Below are 19631 nucleotides of genomic sequence, written 5' to 3' on the forward strand. Positions count from 1 at the left end.
GGGGGGGGGGGGGGGAGCTTACCCGCCAGGGCCGGGGCGGCTGGAGGGCAACATGCATCATCATTGTGGCAGGGCCGCGCGAGTTCGGGGTGGGTTGGCTTCCTCGTCGGCCCTCAGCTCAAGGTGGGTGAACGCATGAACGAGTTGGTCGCGCCGTGCGCTGTCGGGATCAAGCTTCAATACGCAGCTATAGTAGACACGTTTGCACTTCTCGAAAGCGAGGCCTCGAAGGGGTCGGCGAAGCCGCAATTGGCAGGCGGCAACACCAGAGCGAGGGTGGCGGCCGGTGGCGAGAAATGGGTTGACCGGTCAACCGATCGTGGTGACTTCAGCGCACAAGTCGAACCCAAGCAACCGCCGAAAACTCTATCAAACGCGACAAAAAGTAACTCAGGGCTCTCTATAAAAACTGCAAAAACCATCTGATTAGCATCATGGGACAAAGGGTTTGCTGATGGCGTCAAGCAAGTTGATTGGCGAACGATGCCCCCATTTCTCGCCTTGCCCTCTCGCCCTGCCTCCTTGCCTCCTCTATCGTCCCGCTTCCCATAGTCCTCATAGTCCTTGACTGGATCTACACAGGATCGACCGACCATCCCGCACCCCCTTGGCTGCCGTTCCCTCCTCACCTTCATTTCCGAGGGGTACGCACTCCTCTCCATGCCGTAAAAAGCAGGTCATCTAACCCCTCTAACTTAATATTATATGACAAATAACCACCGCGTCAGTGTGTGTCAAAGGGAGAGAGAGAGAGAGAGAGAGAGAGAGAGAGAGAGAGAGAGAGAGAGAGAGAGAGAGAGAGAGAGAGAGAGAGATAAAGAAAGAAAGAGAAAAGCATAAACAGAGAGAGGGTTTGAGAGGGAGAGAGTTTGAGAGAGAGAGCGTTTGCAATTTTGTTTTTCTTTCGTTTGGATTCAAAGAGGTACGTTCGCCTGATGATGCGGTCGCTGGCGTATGTGGCGCGATGGACGCCCGGGGCGCCACTGTCGGCTTTGGTCGTTTTGCTTTTGCTCTGGTTGATAGGAGGAGGGAAAGGGCTGGGTGGGGAAGACTGATTCCTGTGCATCGCGTCGGGCGTTGTTGTTGGACAGCGCGTTTGCGCGAGGGCTGAGCTTCGTTCTGATAGTGCACTGCTGGCTGTGGCGCGCGCATAGATTTCTACAATTTAACACAACGGGATGGCCAACTACGCGAACGATGCCGCGGCCTTGATGGCGCAGGCTGAGAAGAAGCTCAACTCGGGCGGTGGCTTTTTTGGCATGTTCTCCAACCCGACGCTCAAGGCCGAAGAGGCTGCTAGCCTCTATCGTGACGCTGGCGTCAAGTTCAAGGTGGCCAAGATGTGGCAGGAGGCCGGCGAAGCCTACATCAAGTCAGCGGAGGCCTTTGTCAAGGCTGAGGTTGGTGCCATATGGAGCTTGCCAAGACATCTGCTTTACTTTGCGATTCCACTTGGCCGCTTCACACTCACCTCTCTCTCTCTCTCTCTCGCATGGGCACGGCACCAATTTCCTTAACTTGATTCCGTCCCACTTTGATTGGATGTGTCATAGCTGCCGCACGAGGCAGCAACTTCCTATCAAGAGGCCGTGACACCCTTCAAGAAGGTGTCACAGGACGGTTCGTCAGCTAGTTGGGCGTTTGGCCTCGCGATTTCCGTCATCTCATCGAGCTCTGTGCTGTTTGCTTGCGACAGACGCCGTCATGTGCATGGAAAAGGCTGCAGCCACCTACCTTGATATGGGCCGGTACGTCAGCGATTCCTATTGATAGCTGGGCTGGATTGTTCATGCCACGTCAAGCCCATGTTCTTCTCATCGCTTACACAACGGATGCCGCCTTGCTATTGTGCTTGCAGGTTTGCCATGGCCGCTAAGCAATTCAAGTCGATCGGTGAGGTGGCGGAGAAGGACCTGGCGGATTTGACCCGGGCCAAGGAGTTTTACAAGCGCGCTGCCGATGCGTTTGAGAGTGAGGACTCACAAACCAGCGCCGACAAGCTCAAGCTCAAGGTATAATGCACGATCCAGCCACTCGCGACGGCTGGGTAGATTGGGTTGCACCATTGTTCAGATCTCATGACTCTATCGCCGCCCAATTGTGTGTGTGTGTGTGTGTGTGTGTGTGTGTGTGTGTGTGTGTGTGTGTGTGTGTGTGTGTGTGTGTGTGTTGAAATTGTAGATTGCTTCCATCTCCGCTCAGGAGGAGGAGTATGAAGAGGCTTGGACCCTCTTTGAAGAGGTCGTGGAGCGCATGGTGGATAAGTACGTTGTCTGCTTCGCTGGATGGTGCATCTGCAACTTGAGTGCCCAGTGTCGGTTTTCCAGCGTGTTCAAGAGCAAGGCTCATGGTCACACATTGCTTGCTGTGGTGGCTCCACGATGGCCATTTTATGATAGTAACCTCCTCAAGTTTGGCTCCAAGGAGTACTATCTCAAGGCTGGCGTCTGCCGTCTCCTCTCGGGTGACGTGGTTGCCACCAAGGTTGGACTGACGGTCTTTTTTCGTTTTGCAGCATCCGAGTTGTCATTTCTACCGCTCATCTTGATACATGGTGCCTCATGGCATGACCCATCGGCCATTGGCAGCGCGCCTTTGAAGGCTACACAGTGCAGTACTCTGCCTTTGGTGATACGCGCGAATGGCGCTTGCTTCAGGGCCTCATTGAGGCTTGTGAGGAAAACGACGTTGAAAAGTTTCAGCAGGCGTTGGCGGAGTATGATAGCGTACAGAAGTTGGACTCGTGGATGACCACCATCTGCTTGCGCCTCAAGAAGACGCTTTCTGCTGAAGAAGATATCTTGTAGTTTTCTGACTCACATACTCGCAGTGCAGTGACAATTTTTGCCACTGCTGCCGCCACAAACACCACTATCGGCCAATAACACTCGGAAGACATGACGAAGCCTTTATTTCGTTGCTGCGTGACAGATGTATGTGTGTTTGGGTCGTGTGCCTCAGAGCTTGAGGTGTCGCTTATATTTCTCTTCTTCTCTCATTCTGATGGTCTGATCCTGAAGTCACAACCCGCGTTGTCGTTTCGTGATCGTTTCATGTTCCATGTCCCATGTCGAGTCGTTCGTTGCGGTTTTTTTGTTTTTTTTTTGTGTGAAGTTTTGTGTGAACAGACGCCACGCTGTGACGCGGAAGACTATGCAAACAGCACCTTGGGCATTTAGTCTTAACTCTGCTCAATCGATAGGGTATTTGAAGAAGTGGTGAAGCTGTTGATCACGTGATAGTCAAGCGTGCCATCCGCTGTGAATTCCACAGCAAATGTGTTCCAGACCTATTAAAGGCCAAGGCAAGCACATATGAGACAAGAATGGCAATTGGCAAATAAGCGCAATGCCAATGTGAACAAAAAGAGGAGGGGGAGAGTTTGAGGTTTGAGAGAGCTTGAGAGAGTTTGAGAGAGAATACAAAACAGCCCGAGTCGGTTTCGAACTGACATCGGCTTCTTGGTCCTTGTCAGGATTGGCTGGCAGCATGGCGGCCATGCGGTTACCAATGTAGAGTCGTGCAATCGCCCTAAAGTTCCCAGGCAATCAATCGTTGATAACCGGCCAAAGCATGCAGGAGAAGACTGTAAGTTGAAGTACTCAGCGTCAACAGGAATGGGCATGGTACTGTGTTTGGGGTGGAGAAGGAGGTCGGGCCAAACTTACGCCGCGCCGTCAAAGCGATCGCCATTTTCAACACGAACAGAGTGAGCGTAGAGACCTTTCTGAGCCCGTGCGTCCACGGTAATGGTCTCGGGGCCGTAGCCTGCGGTTTCATCACGTGCAAGCTAGATGCCAAGTCCACGAAATGCAGCAGTGCAGGTGTTGAGCAGGGAAGAAGTGCGACATTGCAAACTATGAGCAGCCAAGCCAGAGGGTGATACCTGTGCAGCGTCGTTGGCACCGCAGGCACGATTGGTGTAATTGACTTGGCAGCCAGAGGGTGTGTCCAGGATCGAGTCGAGGTCCGCTGGGAACTCGGTCCACGTGACAACAATGCGAAAGGAGGTGGACTGTAGACTGGTGGAGACGGCGAGGTCTGCCAACGTATTCTGCGAGGGTGGGTCAAACGCGCAATTGGATCAGAGGCTTGATATTCACCATCGCACACAGGAGCAAGTTTCCGAGTCGACCAATCTCGTACCGAGGGAATGGGGGCGACTCCAACAGGGATGAAAAAAGTTGTGGGCGCGAAATGGGGGTCCAAGAGAGTGACGTTGGCATCTTGGTTGACGCGGGCAACAAAGTTGTAGCGGCCATTAAAGTCAGCCTGTACTCGGTGGCGCTGGCCTCCACCAGGGCTGATGGAGAGGTTGGCAAAGGGCAGAGGTTGGTATGAAGCGGCGTCCAGAACATAGCCGAATACGGGTAGCTCGGTAAAAGTCGGTAGGGAGATGTGACAAAAGTCAGGGGGTGCAAAGTCATCCGGCGTGAAGGGATCGTTTTGACGAACGACGTCGGTGAAGATGTAGTTTGTGGTCACACCGTAAGGATAACGGCCCAGCATGACGGTCATCTGGTCCAGGCTCATGTTTTTGTCCGTGTCAAAGCTGTTGGTGAGGATGGACCAGATGTACATGGCGCGCACATCCTCGGTAAGGCTCCATTCCTCCACTGTCTGCCCATCACGGGTTTGGTTCTGCTGAAAGGTAGCCCCTGGAGGCAAACGGCTAAGCATCATGGGTTCTGTCGTGTTTTGAGTCTTGCAAGTTCCAGTGTTGCAGGCAGTATCGTTGCAGAGCACCTGTTCCAGCGAAAGAAGCCGTTGTGATTGTGCGAAGAGTCTGACGCTGCACAGACAGGGTGTAAATTGGGTAGACTATTATGCAAGGGGACAGTTGGGTGCACAAACCGTGACAGCCAGGTTGAGGTTGTAGTAGTGGATGTGGAGTTGGGGCAGGCCGTCCGTCTCGTTGAGCCAGAGAAGCTGGCTCTGCAGTGGATATGAATAGAGGAGGTCACCTGTGTTTACAAATCCGAGTAAAGGAGTTTCAAAAGCATTGGTGTTGTGGTTAGCCAGCACACGCAGCGTGTGGCAAAGAGAGAGAGAGAGAGATATGGCGCTCGGCTGAACACAGACCAGAGATGGGAATTGGCGAGCCAGGATCTGAGACGTAGGTGACATGACTGCCGTAAGAAGTGGGCACACTGCAAAGAAATGACATAAGCTGGTTACAGTTGGGTAGAAGACAGAGGAAGAACAACGCAGCGAGCAAGCTGGGCCAACAGAAGCCGAGGGTGCCTGCCGGTGACCAGGGCTGGTCTGCAACCCGTACGCCACGACCATTGCTCCACGATAATCATGTGATAAAGCAGTGCCTACCTGGGCACGTCTGGTATCATAAGGGCCACTGCACCACTACCCACGACTGTGAGCAGCAGGCTCAACCCCAGCATGATATGCTCGAGTCGTCGCCAAATCATTGTGCCTCGTTCGGAAAAAAAAAAAAAAAAGGCTCCGACCCCAAGATCCCAGCATCGTCACTTCTTTCGCCAGCTGATAACTGGGAGCAGTGCTACCACATGTCATTGCAAGACAATTCAATTTTCAAGAAGGCTCAGAACACAATGTCCGCTCGTGCGTTGTTTTCTCGAAACTAAACTTCTTGGGCGCCCTCTCTCTCTCTCTCTCTGTGGGTGTGTGTGTTTCCTTTTGTTCTCAAAGAACAAAAGAAACCAACAAAAGAACAAAAGAACCGAACAACAAACAACAGCAGTAGCAGTCGTACCACTAAAGTGAATGCTATTCTGACTGTGAATGCTATTTGAATGCTATTTTGGTTGTTTGGCAGTGAGAGAGTGAGAGAGAGAGAGAGAGAGAGAGAGAGAGAGATTTTTTTTTCTTCCGAACTGAGCGCGCGCGCGCTCAACGACTTCCGGACGGCTCAGGAAGACCTGATTCTTCTGTCCTGGTGGTCCAGACCTTGGCTGGACTGGCTGGATTTTACTGGCGGGGTAAGTGAGTGCAGCGGGAGCTATTGGAAAAGGTGGACGGGATGGTTGGGCGCACTGGACACTTGATGTGTTTGTGTACATGAGCTGTAACTTCTTGATTGGGCGCTGCATGCACCACGTCTCGAGCTGGGGTTGCCCATTTGCGCACGAGCAACTGCATCTGTCTCTGGGACAGACTTGCTCGGCACAGGGTCCCAGCCCTGCGCCGGCCATCCGGCTGTCCACCAACGCACATGCACACACATGTTAGCTCAGAAGGAGATATAGCCCTCATTCTTCATCTTGCTCGCCGCTGTCCCTCTTCTGATCCACCTAGAGGCACGAAGTGCACGCGCGAGCGATTGCGTCCTTTTTTTCAGCCGCGCCCTTTGATCAGCTCATCTATGCCAAGCCCATCAAAGCTGGTTCATGTAGAACGGCATGTTGCGGTAATGCGTGCGGCCCGCTTGGCCGCCAGCCCGCGCGAAGGATCTTGAGAAGGTGATCAACTTTTCATAGCAAATGCCAAAGTATCTCAAGCAGCACGTAGGCTTGTGGTGAAACACAATTGCGAGCGCCATCCGTGCTGCAGTCTCAACCAAGAGTTATGGACAATACCAACTCACCCGACGATCGCGCTCGGCGCGTCCTTGAGGCGAAGCGTCTATATGCCGAGCGCAACCGGAAGAAGAACAATGTCCGAAAAGCCAAGGGTAAGACTTTTGCACCTACAGAGGCACTCACACGAGGCTCCGAGCAATCTAGGCCTGCCTGGAGGCGAGAGGCCAAAAGCTTGTCCTTTCCCCTCCCAGCGGCCGGGCTGAAGTTTGCATCCGCCGTCTCAACGCTCACGAATTGCCCTCCCTTCATGTCGGGCGCAGACGCTGGTGTGCGCTCCGAGCATGCCCGTGGCCCTGGTAGTCCGGGTCGTGGACCCACGAGCAGTAGTGCCAGTCCAGGAAGCCGTTCCCCTGGTGGCTCAGCCACCGCAAGCCGCACCCCGAGCGGCCGTTCTGCGTCAAGTATGTCTGATCAGAGTTGAACAGACAACTTTCAACACCCAATCCGCCTTGCGGTCCTCGTTGACAAAGATGAGGCCGCCCGATACCGGTGCAGGGTGCCTTTAATCCAGTGGCGCTTGCACGGTAACATTTGAAATCTCACACCATCCACATCCTCCGCATAATGATAGAGAACCGTGAAGCGTCGGATACCGGATCGGCTGCAAAGCCACACCTGGCTGTGCCAGGCGCACGCGCACGAGGCGATGGCAGCAGTAAGCCGGCCAAGACAAACGGCTCAGCCTCGCCGAAGGCGGCCTCGCCAAAGGAGCGGCGCTCGCCCAGGCCCCAGCACCTGCCTACACCAAGCAACGTGCCGCAGTCCCCCAAGAACCGACCACGTTCTCCCAAAAGCCAGCCACGTTCCCCAAAAACACAGCCACGCTCGCGGCCACGCTCACCCAATCGGCCACGCTCTCCAAATCGACCACGCTCCCCAAAGGTTGGCCCAGCATCACCGCGTTCTGCACGCCCAGGCGTGGGTGGCACCACGCCGCCAGCCCACAAAAAGGCCGATGCTGTCATGGCTGCGCTCACTTCAAAAGAGCCCGAGGCCACACCCGAGCGGCCGCGACGAAGCATTGACGAAGATGAGGATGGCACTCGTCGACCCAGCAGCAGCGCCAGCACGTCATCCAACTCTTCGCGTGGCTTCTTTCGCCGAGCCCGTCTCAATCTGTTGGGGCGCTCGTCTGCCAGCGATGGAGCCACCCCTACGAGCCCCAACGGCAAGAAAACCGGGATGGTGTATGAGGTCCCCAAAGCTGCTAGTCGGTTGCAACGCCACTCTTCTCGGGACAGCGACGCCTCCACGGTCTCAGCCGACCACGTATACGACATGATTGACGACCAAAACGTTCTGCCCTCGCCAAACCCCATCTCTGACCTCGATCCCGTCATCTCCTCGCCCTTGGCCCTCGTCGAGTCTTCGCCCGGCACCTCCCCGGGGGCCTCGCCCAGCGTCGATCGCAAGCTGCGCAACATCTTTAGTCGCCTCCGCCGGCGCGATAACTCACGCCTCCAAGATCACACCTCAAACGCCGCGTCTGCACCCACCTCAACCGCTGCGACGGATGACGAAGCCTCAACTTCCTCCTTGGCACGGCGCAAGTCTAATAGCCCCAAGGGCCTTCGAAGCACAGCAACAGCAAACAAGAGCAGAGGCACGAACAAGGGCCAAGGAAAGAACCAAACTCATGGGCTTGCCTCCGCAGGGCCAAGCCCTTCGGTCTCCGCCAGCTCCCTGGGCATGGCGTCCACAGTAGCAGCGCCAGCCGCGCCGCCCATGGACGCCGAGGTGGCGAGCGAGAGCCTTCGCGAACAGATGCAGTCGGATATCCAGCGCTACCTGAAGCGGCTCATGCCCTATCTTGTACCTCTCAGCTCGGTCACCCGCCACCCCAACCCCATTGGAGCTGGGCAATTCGGCGAGGTGTACGAGGGCTCCTTGGTGACTGACACCTGTGCGTAGCCTGCTACCGTCTGAATGAGTAAAGTGCTGCGTACCACCTCCATCCCCTCAACGCACGTGGCTCACCGCACGTGTGACCGGCTTAGATAAACAAATTGTTGCCATCAAAGCTGCAAAAGCCTCACATGCCGATAATTTTTTCAGTCGAGCCGAGCTCTTGCGAGAAGCGGCCATGATGGCGGTACGTACTTTGTCATCTTTTTTTGCGCTCTTGTGTGTCATTTTTTCACGTCGCTTGCTTGCTTTGGTTTCTTCATCATCATCATCCGCGGCAAACTAATGGTCACTGTTCTCGGGCCACGTCCTGCTGCTTTTGAATACTGGCAGAAAATCACCGAATTGCCTCATGAGAACGTGCTCTCGCTCGTGGCCGTCGTGGCTGACCCTTCCGCTGAGGGTGGCCTTTGGGTCATCTCCGAGTACTGTAGTGAAGGCAACTTGCGCAACTTCTTGATGGCCCACGCGCCAGACTGTGCGTCATTCAAACACCCGCTGTTCATTCTTGTCACCTACCGAAGGGGCCGCACACGCCTCACTCACACAACCTTCGTTGGCTTTCCTTGCTTTAGCCGCGGCCGAATACAAAATCTCTGAGCTCGAACTCATTTCCTTTGGAGAGCAGGTACTTTTCTTATCGAGTGCTGTTGTGCTCTTCCACCCTTCTGCGTCTCTTGATCCCAATCTGGGAAGAATGCTCGATGTTTCTGTTTTGTTTTTGTGCCGTTGCCGAGACAGCGGAGGGTTTGTTTCCAAATTTCCACATGCGCAACGTGACCACACCTCGCGGTTTGCTTCCAGTCCATCACTCACTGCCGCCCCTGTCGCAATTGCTCTCAAACCCGTCGTATGCAGATTGCGTCAGGAATGAACCACTTGGCGTCGCTGGGCATCGTGCACCGCGATCTGGCAGCCCGCAATGTGCTTGGTATGCTTTGCATTCGGTCTTGTTTCAAGCCCACACCCTTTGTGCACATACAGACAGAGAGGAAGACAAACAGAAGCGGATGACGAGAAGGCAGCTGGATGCACGTGGGTGGCTTGGAAAAGATATCGGAGGCTGACGATGACCGTTGCTGCTTACAGTGGATATGCACCAAGTTTGTCGCCTATGCGATTATGGGCTGGCCCGTGAAGGAGCCGTGTATATGCGTGCCCACGCACGCTCCATGCCCATTGCTTGGATGAGTCCCGAAGCCATATCACATGGCACCTTTAGTCAGCAATCAGATGTGTGGGCATTTGGCGTTGTCTTGTATGAGATTTACAGCTGGGGTGCACAGTACGTTGATTGTTTATGAGCCCGTCGCGTCGGGCCAACAGGTCGCACGACTTTCCACTAACAGCTGGCTCGCACCGGGTTGTTGCAGACCTTACGGTGGCATGGGGACAGAACAAGTTATTGACTTTGTTCGCAATGGGCGCCGGCTGCCCGCACCCGTGGGCACACCAGATAGCGCCAAGCAGCTCATGACGCGCTGCTGGAGTGCGCGCGCCGACGAGCGCCCAACCTTTATGGTTAGCACCATCGCATAATGTGACGCACACTTGTACTGGTGGTGTCGCGGCTGGCTGTTGTCAGCCAACTCATCGCGTGGCTTCTTGCATGCACACAGGATATTATCGAGTCACTGCGTAAATTGCACGAGGACACGAAGACTCGCCTAGATCGCTTGCGCCACCGGCATAGCGGGGGTCTCCTGTTGGTGCGTGCCGCGCGTGTTCCCCCTGTGATGGTTATATTTACCTTGGTTTTCACGGCTTCATTTTGGATATTCCCATCATGGTGTAGCAACTCAAGCGCAAGAGCAACTCGCGCAACCGTCTCGACGTTCTCACAGACGCAGCCTTTCACGACTTAGTGAAGCGGGGTGAGTCATGCATCCATGAGCTCAAACGTGCCCTTCTCCTCCTCGCCACTTGTCCTCGCCATGCATTGTTTGCTGATTCAACCATTGCCGGCTACGTGGCGTTGTTTCGCAGGCGAGATCGACCCCGAGACTGTTAAAACAATTTTTAGCATGTATGCCATGGGTGGCCTGAGTTTGACGAGTGAGGAGCACTCACGCACCCCTCTCGAGCGAGCTCGAGCTCTTCATGAACTCTACGAGCGTAATAAGACAGAATCAGAGGCTTAGATCCGGGCGTCCCCCTCCCCCCATTTGAGTGCGCATTCGTGTGAGCTGGGCGGCCTTTCGTGGCTCAAGTTTGACTTGTTATGGCCGCTTTTCCCATGCCACACAACCCCTCCCGTATTTTGACCACTTTTTTTAACCCCCCACTTTTGTGGTTAACTAAAGCTCCTGTAGATGATGTGTTCAAGTGAGGCTGCAACTTGTCGTGGCTTAAAATTGACCACTTTTTGAGATCGTCGTAAGGTCGAGTGGTCTGTGCCGGAATTAAAGAAGAGGAGAACAACAAAGACAGAAAACTCAAAGAGAATAAAAAAAAATAAAGGCCTGGAGAAGTGCAAGCGACTGTGCCAATCGGCAAGAATCAGAACTAAGCAAAAAATAGGTGGTGGAGCGGTCAAGTCACATCGAAAGCCTCAAAAGTAAGCCATTGTTGACTTGTCCAAAGTCAACACGTCTTCACGCGCCGAGGCCAGCATGTCGGCCGCTCGACGCACAGACTTGAAATGCTCCGAAGTCCTGAGAGAGCCCAGATGCGCGTCAAAGTGAGCCAGCTTAGCGCGACAAGCGACGCTCCGCAAAACAGACGTGGATTGAAACTCACTCGTCTAGTTGAGCTGCGAGGGCCTGTAGGTCAGGCAATGACTTATCGATGGTGGCAACAATATCCTCGCGGGCATCAATGAAAGGGCAGGCAATGGCTGCCTGCATCTTATCTAAAAGCGTCAACACCCGCTTGCCCGGGCCTACCACGTCCGAGTCTCGCTCCGCCAGCGCACCTGTGATGCGATCCAAGTCAAAACATGCAGCAAAATTGGCTCATGAGGCGTCCGGATTTGAGGCAGTTGCTTGCACAGAACCCCCAAAAAACTCCACTCAGACTACACAGACCAAAACTGCCGGTCGGAGCCGCTCGCACGAAATTCAGATCAGGACTGAAACATACCGCTCAAGGTGTACAGGAGTGAAGGGTGAAGCAACTTGGATAGCTCCAGAGAGGCCACCCATGAGCGAAAGCGCACCCAATCCGGCATGAATACGTTGAGGGGATCGACACCTGTAAGGTTCAGACGAAAGTCGCGGTACCAGGGATGGCGTGGGGTTAGGCAAGCACTTGGTTGAGCATGACTGATTTGGAGGCTTGCGTCTTCACACTTGCCATTGTACGACTCGGCGAGGTGATTGCAGCCTCCAAAAGCCAAGGGGTCTGTGGACACATAGCTGCACGGCCAACAACGTTTGCATCAGTCACACAGCTCACGAGTGAGCTCACGGCCTGCACAACTTGACGAACCTTTGAACAAATGTGATGCGCTCGGGGCCGCTTGTGACGGCCGAAGCGCGATGCATGACAGCTGGTCCTTGTTGAAAGACGCCATAGCCGGCCTTTTGGCGACCAAGGCGGCGAATGCGGTCTTCCGGTAGCGAACCGGTTTCCTTGATAAGCCGTTGAGCCTCATAAATGGTGCCATCGAAATACTTTTGAAAGAAGGAGCAGTCGCGAGAGGAAAAGGTTGGAGTTAATGCTTGCGAGATGCTTGCAGCGAGGCAATGGTCAGGTCCATCTTTTGAGACAGATCCATGCAAAACACACCTCAAAATGACCGCCCTCGTATTCATCAGGATCAGTCAAAAAGAGAACCTGATACAAAGCAGATTGTGCAAAGGAAGAGATCAGAGAGCACATTGTAACTCAAAGAAGAACGGGGTGGGTAGGCAACAAGTGAAAAAGAAGTGAGTTGATTGGCCGTTGTCGTCTTGGCGGACGGGGACGCACCATGACCAAAGGAGTGGTATCAAAATGCCAGCGATCAACCGGCTTTTCAGGGGCAACCTTGGGCCTAGGCGGCGTTGTGGAAGCAATAGAAATCCCACCCCCAAGAAACAAAACCCAAATAAACCCACAAACAAGCCAAGAAGTTCGTGAGGGCAGGCCTGCATACCGCTGGCTGAGAAAACGATAACAAGGCTCAGATATCTGCAACAGGCTTGAAGCCGAACTGGCAGGGGCACACGAGACAGAGGGACCGACTTGAAGTTGGTATGTCCTTGTTGGATGGACATGGGGTGGGGGACCATCGAGACGTTGGCAATGCGTGAGATGTGTTCAGTCAGTTCCGGACTCATGCAGAGGCCTTTGATGAACTTTGAGCGAAAAATGCTGTGTTTGGGGCCGACCACCATATTGGGGGAACACACGAGGGTCCGCAGGCACAGGCGCGCCAATGTAGCATCAGGGCGACACAAGGGGTAGAGGGGGTGCCAGACACGAACGAGAAGGAAGGGGCAGCGTTGGAAGTGAGCCAGCGGTCTTGAAGAAACTGATCTGTCAAGGCTGGCACATGCCGACCGGGACAACGATGCGGCGGTGAAGGTGAGGAAACTTACGAGCCACGTAATACACAAGGAATGCGGGGTGAGACGACGGCGTGGGCCTCAAGCTGCTTCATCACGTGGCGCATGGCGGCAAGACCTTCGTCCGAAAGAACGCGGTAGAGGGAAGTCACGGCCACATCTAGGGTAACCAGCAAGCTGTGAGTACGGTCCGTGGACGACTGCGTGCTTGATCACTTTGTGTGCAGTGACACGCTTGGCACCTACCCGAAGGCATCTGAAGTTTAGTCAGCTCCTCGTCACTGTAGCCCAGCTCAGTCAATGATTTGATCTGCGTAGTGCCGCATCCCATACAAAGGGAGGGACGAGATGAGCCGAGGAGAGTGTTTGAGCGCTGCAGTGCTTGCCGCTGCTTCTGCTGCAAATGGCAAGCGACTCGCACGTACCTGCTCAGGCATTTCCAGCTGGAGGTGGACAGCCGGGCTGCAATCAAGGTAGCAGGCGGTTGAGGAGATGGGTCATTGGCAGGTGAGTGATCTCGATATGACTACGGCCTTGGTAGAGTGGCAAAACAGGCAAAAATAGTAAAGGCACTCACTCAAATTCAATATCATCTTCGATGAGTGCAAAGCCATCTGGGCACGTATCGAACTGGAAGCAAGGTGCGGCCAGATGGGCAGCACTATCATAACAGCGCATTTTCGACAGTCTCCCCTGATTGTTGTGAATGTGCGTGAAGGGAAAAGGCAGCTCAGTAAGCATCGAGAAGCATGTCCAAGTCGCCGGCCTAGCCAAGTGAAAGCGAGTGGCGGTTCCACCCTACCTGAGTGAGTAGTAGCAAATCCGACAGTAGCTCTTTGTCCCGGAGTGGGGACTTTTATTCGTTGATGCTGTGCTGTAGGAGGCTGGTCGGTGGTGGTCAGAGTGCTAGATTGGCCTGAGAGCAGGTCAAGGTCGAGGTCAAGGTCAAGGATCGGGGTCTGGCTTCGGGTCCGGGTCGAGGGTCGAAAAAAAAATGCCACTCCCGCCCCTTCACAGCTCATGCGAATTCCAGCTCCAGGTCTATCAAGTATGACTTGAGCCGCATGCGTGTGTGGAAAAGTACTAGGTGTAGGTTATTTACATTTGTCTCATGTGTGTGGTCACATGGCTGCTTGAGTGTGACGGAACCTTGATGTCAGAAAATAACGGTTTTGGAGAAGAAGAAAACTAAAGAAGAAGTCACACACGGTACAGGGTTCAGATGGAGGGGGCAGCACGTTGGGGGTAGGGGGTTGAAGCCATTGGTGCCGCGTTTGTACGAGTGCGAGGCGGTGTTGCGTATGTGCCGTGTGCGGACAAGGGCTTGCGCTTAACACGGCACGCTCATCGTGGAGGACTTGAGAGAGAGGACAGCAGCGATTGTGTTCATGTTAAATTTTGGTTTAAGTTTGGTTTTCTTATCTACCTATCGTGCTGATCTGGTGCTGGCCATGGAGGGGTGGCCCCTGAGAGCGCATGGCCCGCGTCAAGTGCTCGGCAAGAAGTTAAAAAAGGTTTCTGGCTTTATGCTTCATGAAGATATTGATCCAGCCACTTGTTGACGAGAAAGTAACTGCCGACACCGCCAATGCCGCTTCCCAGACTCAGGGCTGCGCCCATCAGCTGGATCACTCGATCGTCTGCATCGGCAGGCCGTTGCTCGGGCGAAGTAGCGGGATAAACCACCCCCACAAAATGGGCTGCCGTGATCATGATGCGGGTCGACAGGACACCGTAGCACCACGCAAAGCACTGCAAACAACGTTGAGTGAGGTTGGGCAAGCCATCCATCCAAAAAAGGTGGGTTGGTGGTGGGCAAGCACGGCCAAACGCACCGTGTTGAGCAGGGTCATGACAACCGTGAACCAGGCTTGATGTTGGTTACAGACAAGGGCAAGAACGAGCATGGCTGCAAAGAGACCCGACTGTAGCGCGCCCAGATACATCTAGCAAGGCCAGCTCGAGCTCACGTTAGGTACAGCAGAATTGCGCACTCGTGCGTATGTGTATGAGTGTGTGCATGTGGCGACAGGGGGGTTGCAGCTGGTCGAGTGTAAAGATGTGTGAAACAAGGGCATGTTTGGGCTTGCTTTCGGGGCGGACATACCTCGGCACCCCAGAGGCGGCGGTGTGGGGCGGAAAGCCGGCCAAGCACATCGGCTACCTGGCCAGCAACTTGAAAGGCAATGAGAGGGTGGCCATTGGGTACAAGATAGGGAACCAGGCCTGGCTGCCAGCCAAAGATGAGGCTGGCACCCCAGCATATGGTCAGCATGCGCCAAATGAGGCGGCCACGAGTGGGGACTCCGCTGAGCTGAGCAGCGAGATCACCATCCCCCTCGTCTTCCGGTGGCAGCAAGGGCGTGCGGGCTTCCTCATCCTCATTGATGGAGAGAGACGAGGGCAAAGCCTGCTTTGATGCTGTCGAAGCTGGTAGGGCTTGCCAAAAGGGGGCAAAAAAGTGTGAATAGTCGAGGAACCAGACAGCAACGACAGAGCACGCTATGAGGACCGCGGCGATGAGATAAAAGGCCTCGACCCCAAACGTGGGATGGTGGCCACCGGGGTTCATGACGAGAGAAATGAGGGAGGGGATGAGGGCGCCAGCGCCCATGCCCGCAGAAAGGGCAGACATCATGAGAGGGCCGCGGGGTGCCGCCCAGGCCCAGCTCATGAGGTTGCCAAAGCAGCCCAGGCTGCCGGATACAGCGGCCATGGTCCACAGAACCACGCTCTTGTCATTGACTACCACGTCCCAGGCCGTGGCCAGCACGATGGCTGCCATGAGTGCAACTATGGTAATGAACATCATGGTAGGCGACAGGGGCGGGATCGGGCGCTGTGGCCAGAGCATGTACATTATAAGCAGCACGCTGCCTGTCTGGGCCGTCTGCCTCGTGGACACCACAGCGATGGTAGCAGGTGAAAGATGCACAGGCGAGGGTGAGACAGGTACTTAACACGTTTGACATGGTGCTTGGCCGCACAGCCAAGCACGGGGCGCCCAGGGTGGGGGACGAAGCAAAGCCAAACACCAACCAGACTCATGTCAGCAGCAATGGTTTTTTTTTCGGGCATGGGCCGGTCCAGAAAGACGACGAGGGGCCCCAGGAAGAGCGAGTTGATAATGTAGAACACAGCATTGCCAACCAAGAGGTGGAGCGCATAGGCCCAACGCGCACGCCGCTCCAGGTGTCGCTGATGCTCGGTATATAGCTTGTGTTGTCGGAGCACGCTTGAGGACTCGTCCACCGGGCCAAGCGCCGACCAGGGCACCGGTTCAGGCTCCCAGCCCTTTGAGACTTCTCGCAGCGAGGTCATGGTGACGCGTTCTCCCCACCCGCGCCCCTTACCCGCCACGTCCCTCCCCCTTTCTTTTGCTCTTCGTATCCCGGCTCACAACACCAGGTCATGCGCGCAACACTCGCAGGGCAGCCTCGGAGCCGGCGGCCAGCACCGCCGCACGCCCAGGAAACACGAGGCGGAAGCAAGCAACTGCAGAAAAATCAGCAACAACCACAAAATGTGCTGCAAAAACCTCACGAAATGTATTGGGCGTTTGAAAGAGAAACAGCTTGAAAAGAGCGATAATGTGATAAAAGGCTACATCATCGGCATCACTCGGCTGTGATCAAAGCCTTTGTCAGACTCGATGTCAGACTTTTGACCACAGTTGATGTAGTAAATGAAGATGATGTAAAGGTTATTGCAGATATGATAATAAAAAAGTGTCAACTAATGAAGAAAAGTATCAAGTAAACGACGCTGCGATCTTGCATCTGATGGTGCTGTTTCCAGTCATGATGCATCCATTTTGAATCATCGGCACGATCTCTGTGTTTGTCGTGAAGGAGGAGGCCCCCGGATCGATCGGCGTTTGGTAGAGGACGGCGGACGGGGCATTGGTGTGACCCGGTACTCAAGTTGGTTGGCTGCCGGCATTTGGCACTGGCCCAATAACCGAAGCAAGCGAGTGAGCGGGGGCGTGTCCGTGGGCCACAGTCCGAGAGAAGGAGAGAGACCAAGGAATAGGAGGAAGAAGGCGCGGAGCGACTCGTGCCTGTCGGCGCGTCCTTTTGAGGGTCGTATTTATGGAAGCACGCAGCCAAGACGCAGCATCGCCCATCATGGCGACAGAAGCCATCGGAGCCTCGGGGGGTCACATTGCGGGCAGCTGTAGCCTGGGCTCGCTGCCCTGCAGCCCAAAGGCCTCGATTTTGCAGGCACTGCGCCGGCCCAAGCAACTCTTCTTTGCCGTCATGCTCTTGCAGCTCAGCGGGTCTATGCTGTATACACTGGTCAACATCGCGCGTGGAGCACCTCCCTCCACGCTGTCCTGGATTTTTGCTTTTGGCAGCACTCTGCCCATCACCAGCTTGATTGCTATTTCAACAGGTTTGAACGCTTGCTCCCTGGTGGCGGCCTTTGCAAATGGTGGCATGCGCGTTGTGGCATCCTCCTTCTTGGCTGTTCTGCTGTCTGCTTACTTGCGTTTGTGTCGGCGATGTCACCCCTCTGGTTGATGTATGTTATTGTAGTGGGCAGGCTTCATGCCTACTTTGGTGGCACAGCCGGACAAAATATGGCTGTTCTCTACTTTGTTTCCATGCTCACTTCGCTGGGAGCCATCGGTACCTCTGCGGTGCACCTACGCAGCCCAAGCACGGTTGCACTCATCTCCACTCTCACGTGGGCCACCTACGATCAATGGTACTCCAAGCTGGACATTAGCCTGGCTGCTACCTGGCTCTATCAGCATCTGGCCCCCGTGCCCGAGTTTCAGATTCAGGATCTGCAAGGCCAAGTCGTGCGCTCTCCACAGCTGCTGAGCCAACACCCAAATTTGCCCTTGACGCTCTTGGTTTTTTACCGTGGTGATTGGTGCTTTGCCTGCATGTCCCAGCTGCAATTTTTCGTGCAACGGGCGGCCTCGCTGGCCAAAGCCGGGGTCATGACTTACTTTGTATCGTCCCAGCCTCTGGATCAACGCAAAGCTGTGGCCGAGCTGCTAGCCGATCAGCCCAACATGGCGCAGCTGTATGATCCCAACAACGCTCTGGCCTTTGATTGGGGATTGCTGAACCTGGATGTCAAACCGGTGTTCCTATCTCCACAAACGCCGGTCGACGCCGCCGTGCCGACTGCCATTCTCATCAACGCCCAGCACCAATTAGTGCGCAGCTGGATTAGCACCGATTTTCGCTCCCGTGTCTTGCCCGTGGACATTATCGAGGCCGTCAAGGAGGAAGCTGCCTCACGCACCAAATCAGGTTATAACGAGCCCATCGGTCGTCGAGCTACATCCTGAACAAAATTTGGCGTGTTGCTGCCTGGCTGCAGCTCGTTTTGTATGTGAGCTAATTGTTGACGCATTGTGACTGGTCGTTGTCGTGTGCCCCATTGCTGAAAGGTGTGAGCGCACACGCCGCTGTGCGGACTCTGTTGCAAACCCTTCACTCAATCCACCATGTCCAGGATTCTTTAAATTGAAACCCATGCAAAGGTATTCATGTCAAAATGGCAAGTAGCAAGCTGCGATACAACTCCAGTTTGGCGCCAAGCAGCGAGAAGGGCCAAGACCAGAGGTTCCCTGGCCAGTGTAGAAGAAAACAGAAAAGGCGTCAGCCCTCAAGATCCCATGCATAGGCCACCGAGGAAAAAACCAAAGGGGGGAAAGGGGAGACCACACGAGGGGTGACAGTGTATGAATAATCTAGATAAGCGCCGAGCCCTGCCTGGCGAGGCAGGGTTAAGCTTGGTGGACGGGAGTTTGCCAGGTTCGAGCCAGCATGCAATCCAATACGGTCTCCTGATGCTGAAGTTGTAGCCTGCACCACGAGTCATCGAGAAGATTGCCACAGAGTGAGCAGCAGGGGCAACGGCCGGGCGCTTTGCAAGCAGGCAGCACCAGAGGCACATACCGTAGTAAGGCTTCCATCATGGGCCGCAAGTGCGAGTGCGAGACGCCTATGCGCAACAGCATGCTTTTATCCAAATGGGGCAAAAGCCGGCCCCGAATTTGCTGATGATTGGCCAGACGGCGCGTATGAGTCAAAAGAGCATCGGTGTACTGCGCGGGTCATGGTGTTGGCGGTGTGGGTGGGAAATACTTGACAGCAAGGGGGGGGGGAGGGGTACCTCTTGTTCGAAGCGCTCTGCGTATTCAGCCAGGGGCTGTCCCTTGGCGTGCAGCCAAGCGTTGACTTCATGACTCTGCCACTCTAGCACTGTGCGGGGAAGGCCAAAGCCGTGCAAACAGATCAATAGAGTGAAATGCAAGCGCTTCAGCTTGGGTAACAATTGGGTATGTGCATGTGTGCGGGCGGGACTGTGCCAGTTCCACGCACAATCAGCAATGACAAGGCCGGGGATGGTGGCGTCTGCGTCCAGGCTCGTAGAGGTGGGCGCCACCGTCTCATCGTGCATGGGCTCTGGTACGACGGGGCCGGGCGCAAAGTCAATGACTGCAGGGTTCGACCATGGGTGGGTGTGTTAACAAGGAGCGAGACATAAGCACAACGATTGCGCTCAACCGTGGAATTGGGCCAGCGGTCAAGCACGGCAGCGGGCCAAGTGCACCAACCAAGGCTGGTGATGTTGTGGGATCTCATGCGCGAATTTTTGTGCAAGACGTCAGCACAAATCTGTAAGCCATGCGATAAGCGCGTTGCATGAGGAT

At 54.8% G+C, this 19631-nt stretch overlaps 7 protein-coding genes across 7 annotated transcripts; 3 read left to right on the forward strand and 4 right to left on the reverse strand.

Moving 5' to 3' along the window:
• Positions 1-724: 724 nt before the first annotated feature.
• On the reverse strand, positions 725-1066 carry MONBRDRAFT_22154 (uncharacterized protein; the record flags this gene model as incomplete). Its single annotated transcript, XM_001742621.1, has 1 exon — positions 725-1066. One exon carries the CDS (start codon positions 1064-1066, stop codon positions 725-727), a length of 342 nt encoding a protein of 113 aa, XP_001742673.1.
• A 114-nt stretch (positions 1067-1180) lies between these two features.
• On the forward strand, positions 1181-3210 carry MONBRDRAFT_19147 (uncharacterized protein). Its single transcript, XM_001742175.1, has 7 exons — positions 1181-1400; positions 1554-1620; positions 1697-1748; positions 1859-2012; positions 2182-2264; positions 2400-2484; positions 2589-3210. The coding sequence occupies exons 1-7, from the start codon at positions 1212-1214 to the stop codon at positions 2805-2807; spliced, it is 849 nt and encodes a 282-aa protein (XP_001742227.1). The 5' UTR covers positions 1181-1211; the 3' UTR covers positions 2808-3210.
• On the reverse strand, positions 3182-5426 carry MONBRDRAFT_22156 (uncharacterized protein; the record flags this gene model as incomplete). Its single annotated transcript, XM_001742622.1, has 8 exons — positions 3182-3289; positions 3453-3531; positions 3669-3790; positions 3887-4054; positions 4147-4746; positions 4855-4964; positions 5083-5150; positions 5326-5426. The coding sequence occupies 8 exons, from the start codon at positions 5424-5426 to the stop codon at positions 3182-3184; spliced, it is 1356 nt and encodes a 451-aa protein (XP_001742674.1).
• A 3891-nt stretch (positions 5427-9317) lies between these two features.
• Positions 9318-9980, forward strand: MONBRDRAFT_3066 (uncharacterized protein; the record flags this gene model as incomplete). Its single annotated transcript, XM_001742176.1, has 3 exons — positions 9318-9393; positions 9552-9747; positions 9836-9980. Coding segments are annotated over 3 exons (417 nt in total), but the record flags the coding sequence as incomplete, so codon positions are not given.
• Positions 9981-10802: 822 nt separating this feature from the next.
• Positions 10803-13693, reverse strand: MONBRDRAFT_30851 (uncharacterized protein; the record flags this gene model as incomplete). Its single annotated transcript, XM_001742623.1, has 10 exons — positions 10803-11116; positions 11202-11376; positions 11544-11818; positions 11892-12076; positions 12192-12239; positions 12375-12438; positions 12986-13112; positions 13199-13262; positions 13378-13414; positions 13530-13693. 10 exons carry the CDS (start codon positions 13691-13693, stop codon positions 11014-11016), a joined length of 1242 nt encoding a protein of 413 aa, XP_001742675.1. The 3' UTR covers positions 10803-11013.
• A 783-nt stretch (positions 13694-14476) lies between these two features.
• MONBRDRAFT_22159 (uncharacterized protein) lies at positions 14477-16273 on the reverse strand (the record flags this gene model as incomplete). The annotated part of the gene is made up of 4 exons (XM_001742624.1): positions 14477-14704; positions 14788-14898; positions 15117-15791; positions 15992-16273. The coding sequence occupies 4 exons, from the start codon at positions 16271-16273 to the stop codon at positions 14477-14479; spliced, it is 1296 nt and encodes a 431-aa protein (XP_001742676.1).
• Positions 16274-16786: 513 nt separating this feature from the next.
• On the forward strand, positions 16787-18456 carry MONBRDRAFT_35527 (uncharacterized protein). The gene is made up of 2 exons (XM_001742177.1): positions 16787-17347; positions 17491-18456. The coding sequence occupies exons 1-2, from the start codon at positions 17044-17046 to the stop codon at positions 18258-18260; spliced, it is 1074 nt and encodes a 357-aa protein (XP_001742229.1). The 5' UTR covers positions 16787-17043; the 3' UTR covers positions 18261-18456.
• Positions 18457-19631: the final 1175 nt, after the last annotated feature.

Source organism: Monosiga brevicollis, genomic scaffold (genome assembly GCF_000002865.3).
Source record: "Monosiga brevicollis MX1 MONBRscaffold_2 genomic scaffold, whole genome shotgun sequence".
NCBI lineage: Eukaryota > Choanoflagellata > Craspedida > Salpingoecidae > Monosiga > Monosiga brevicollis.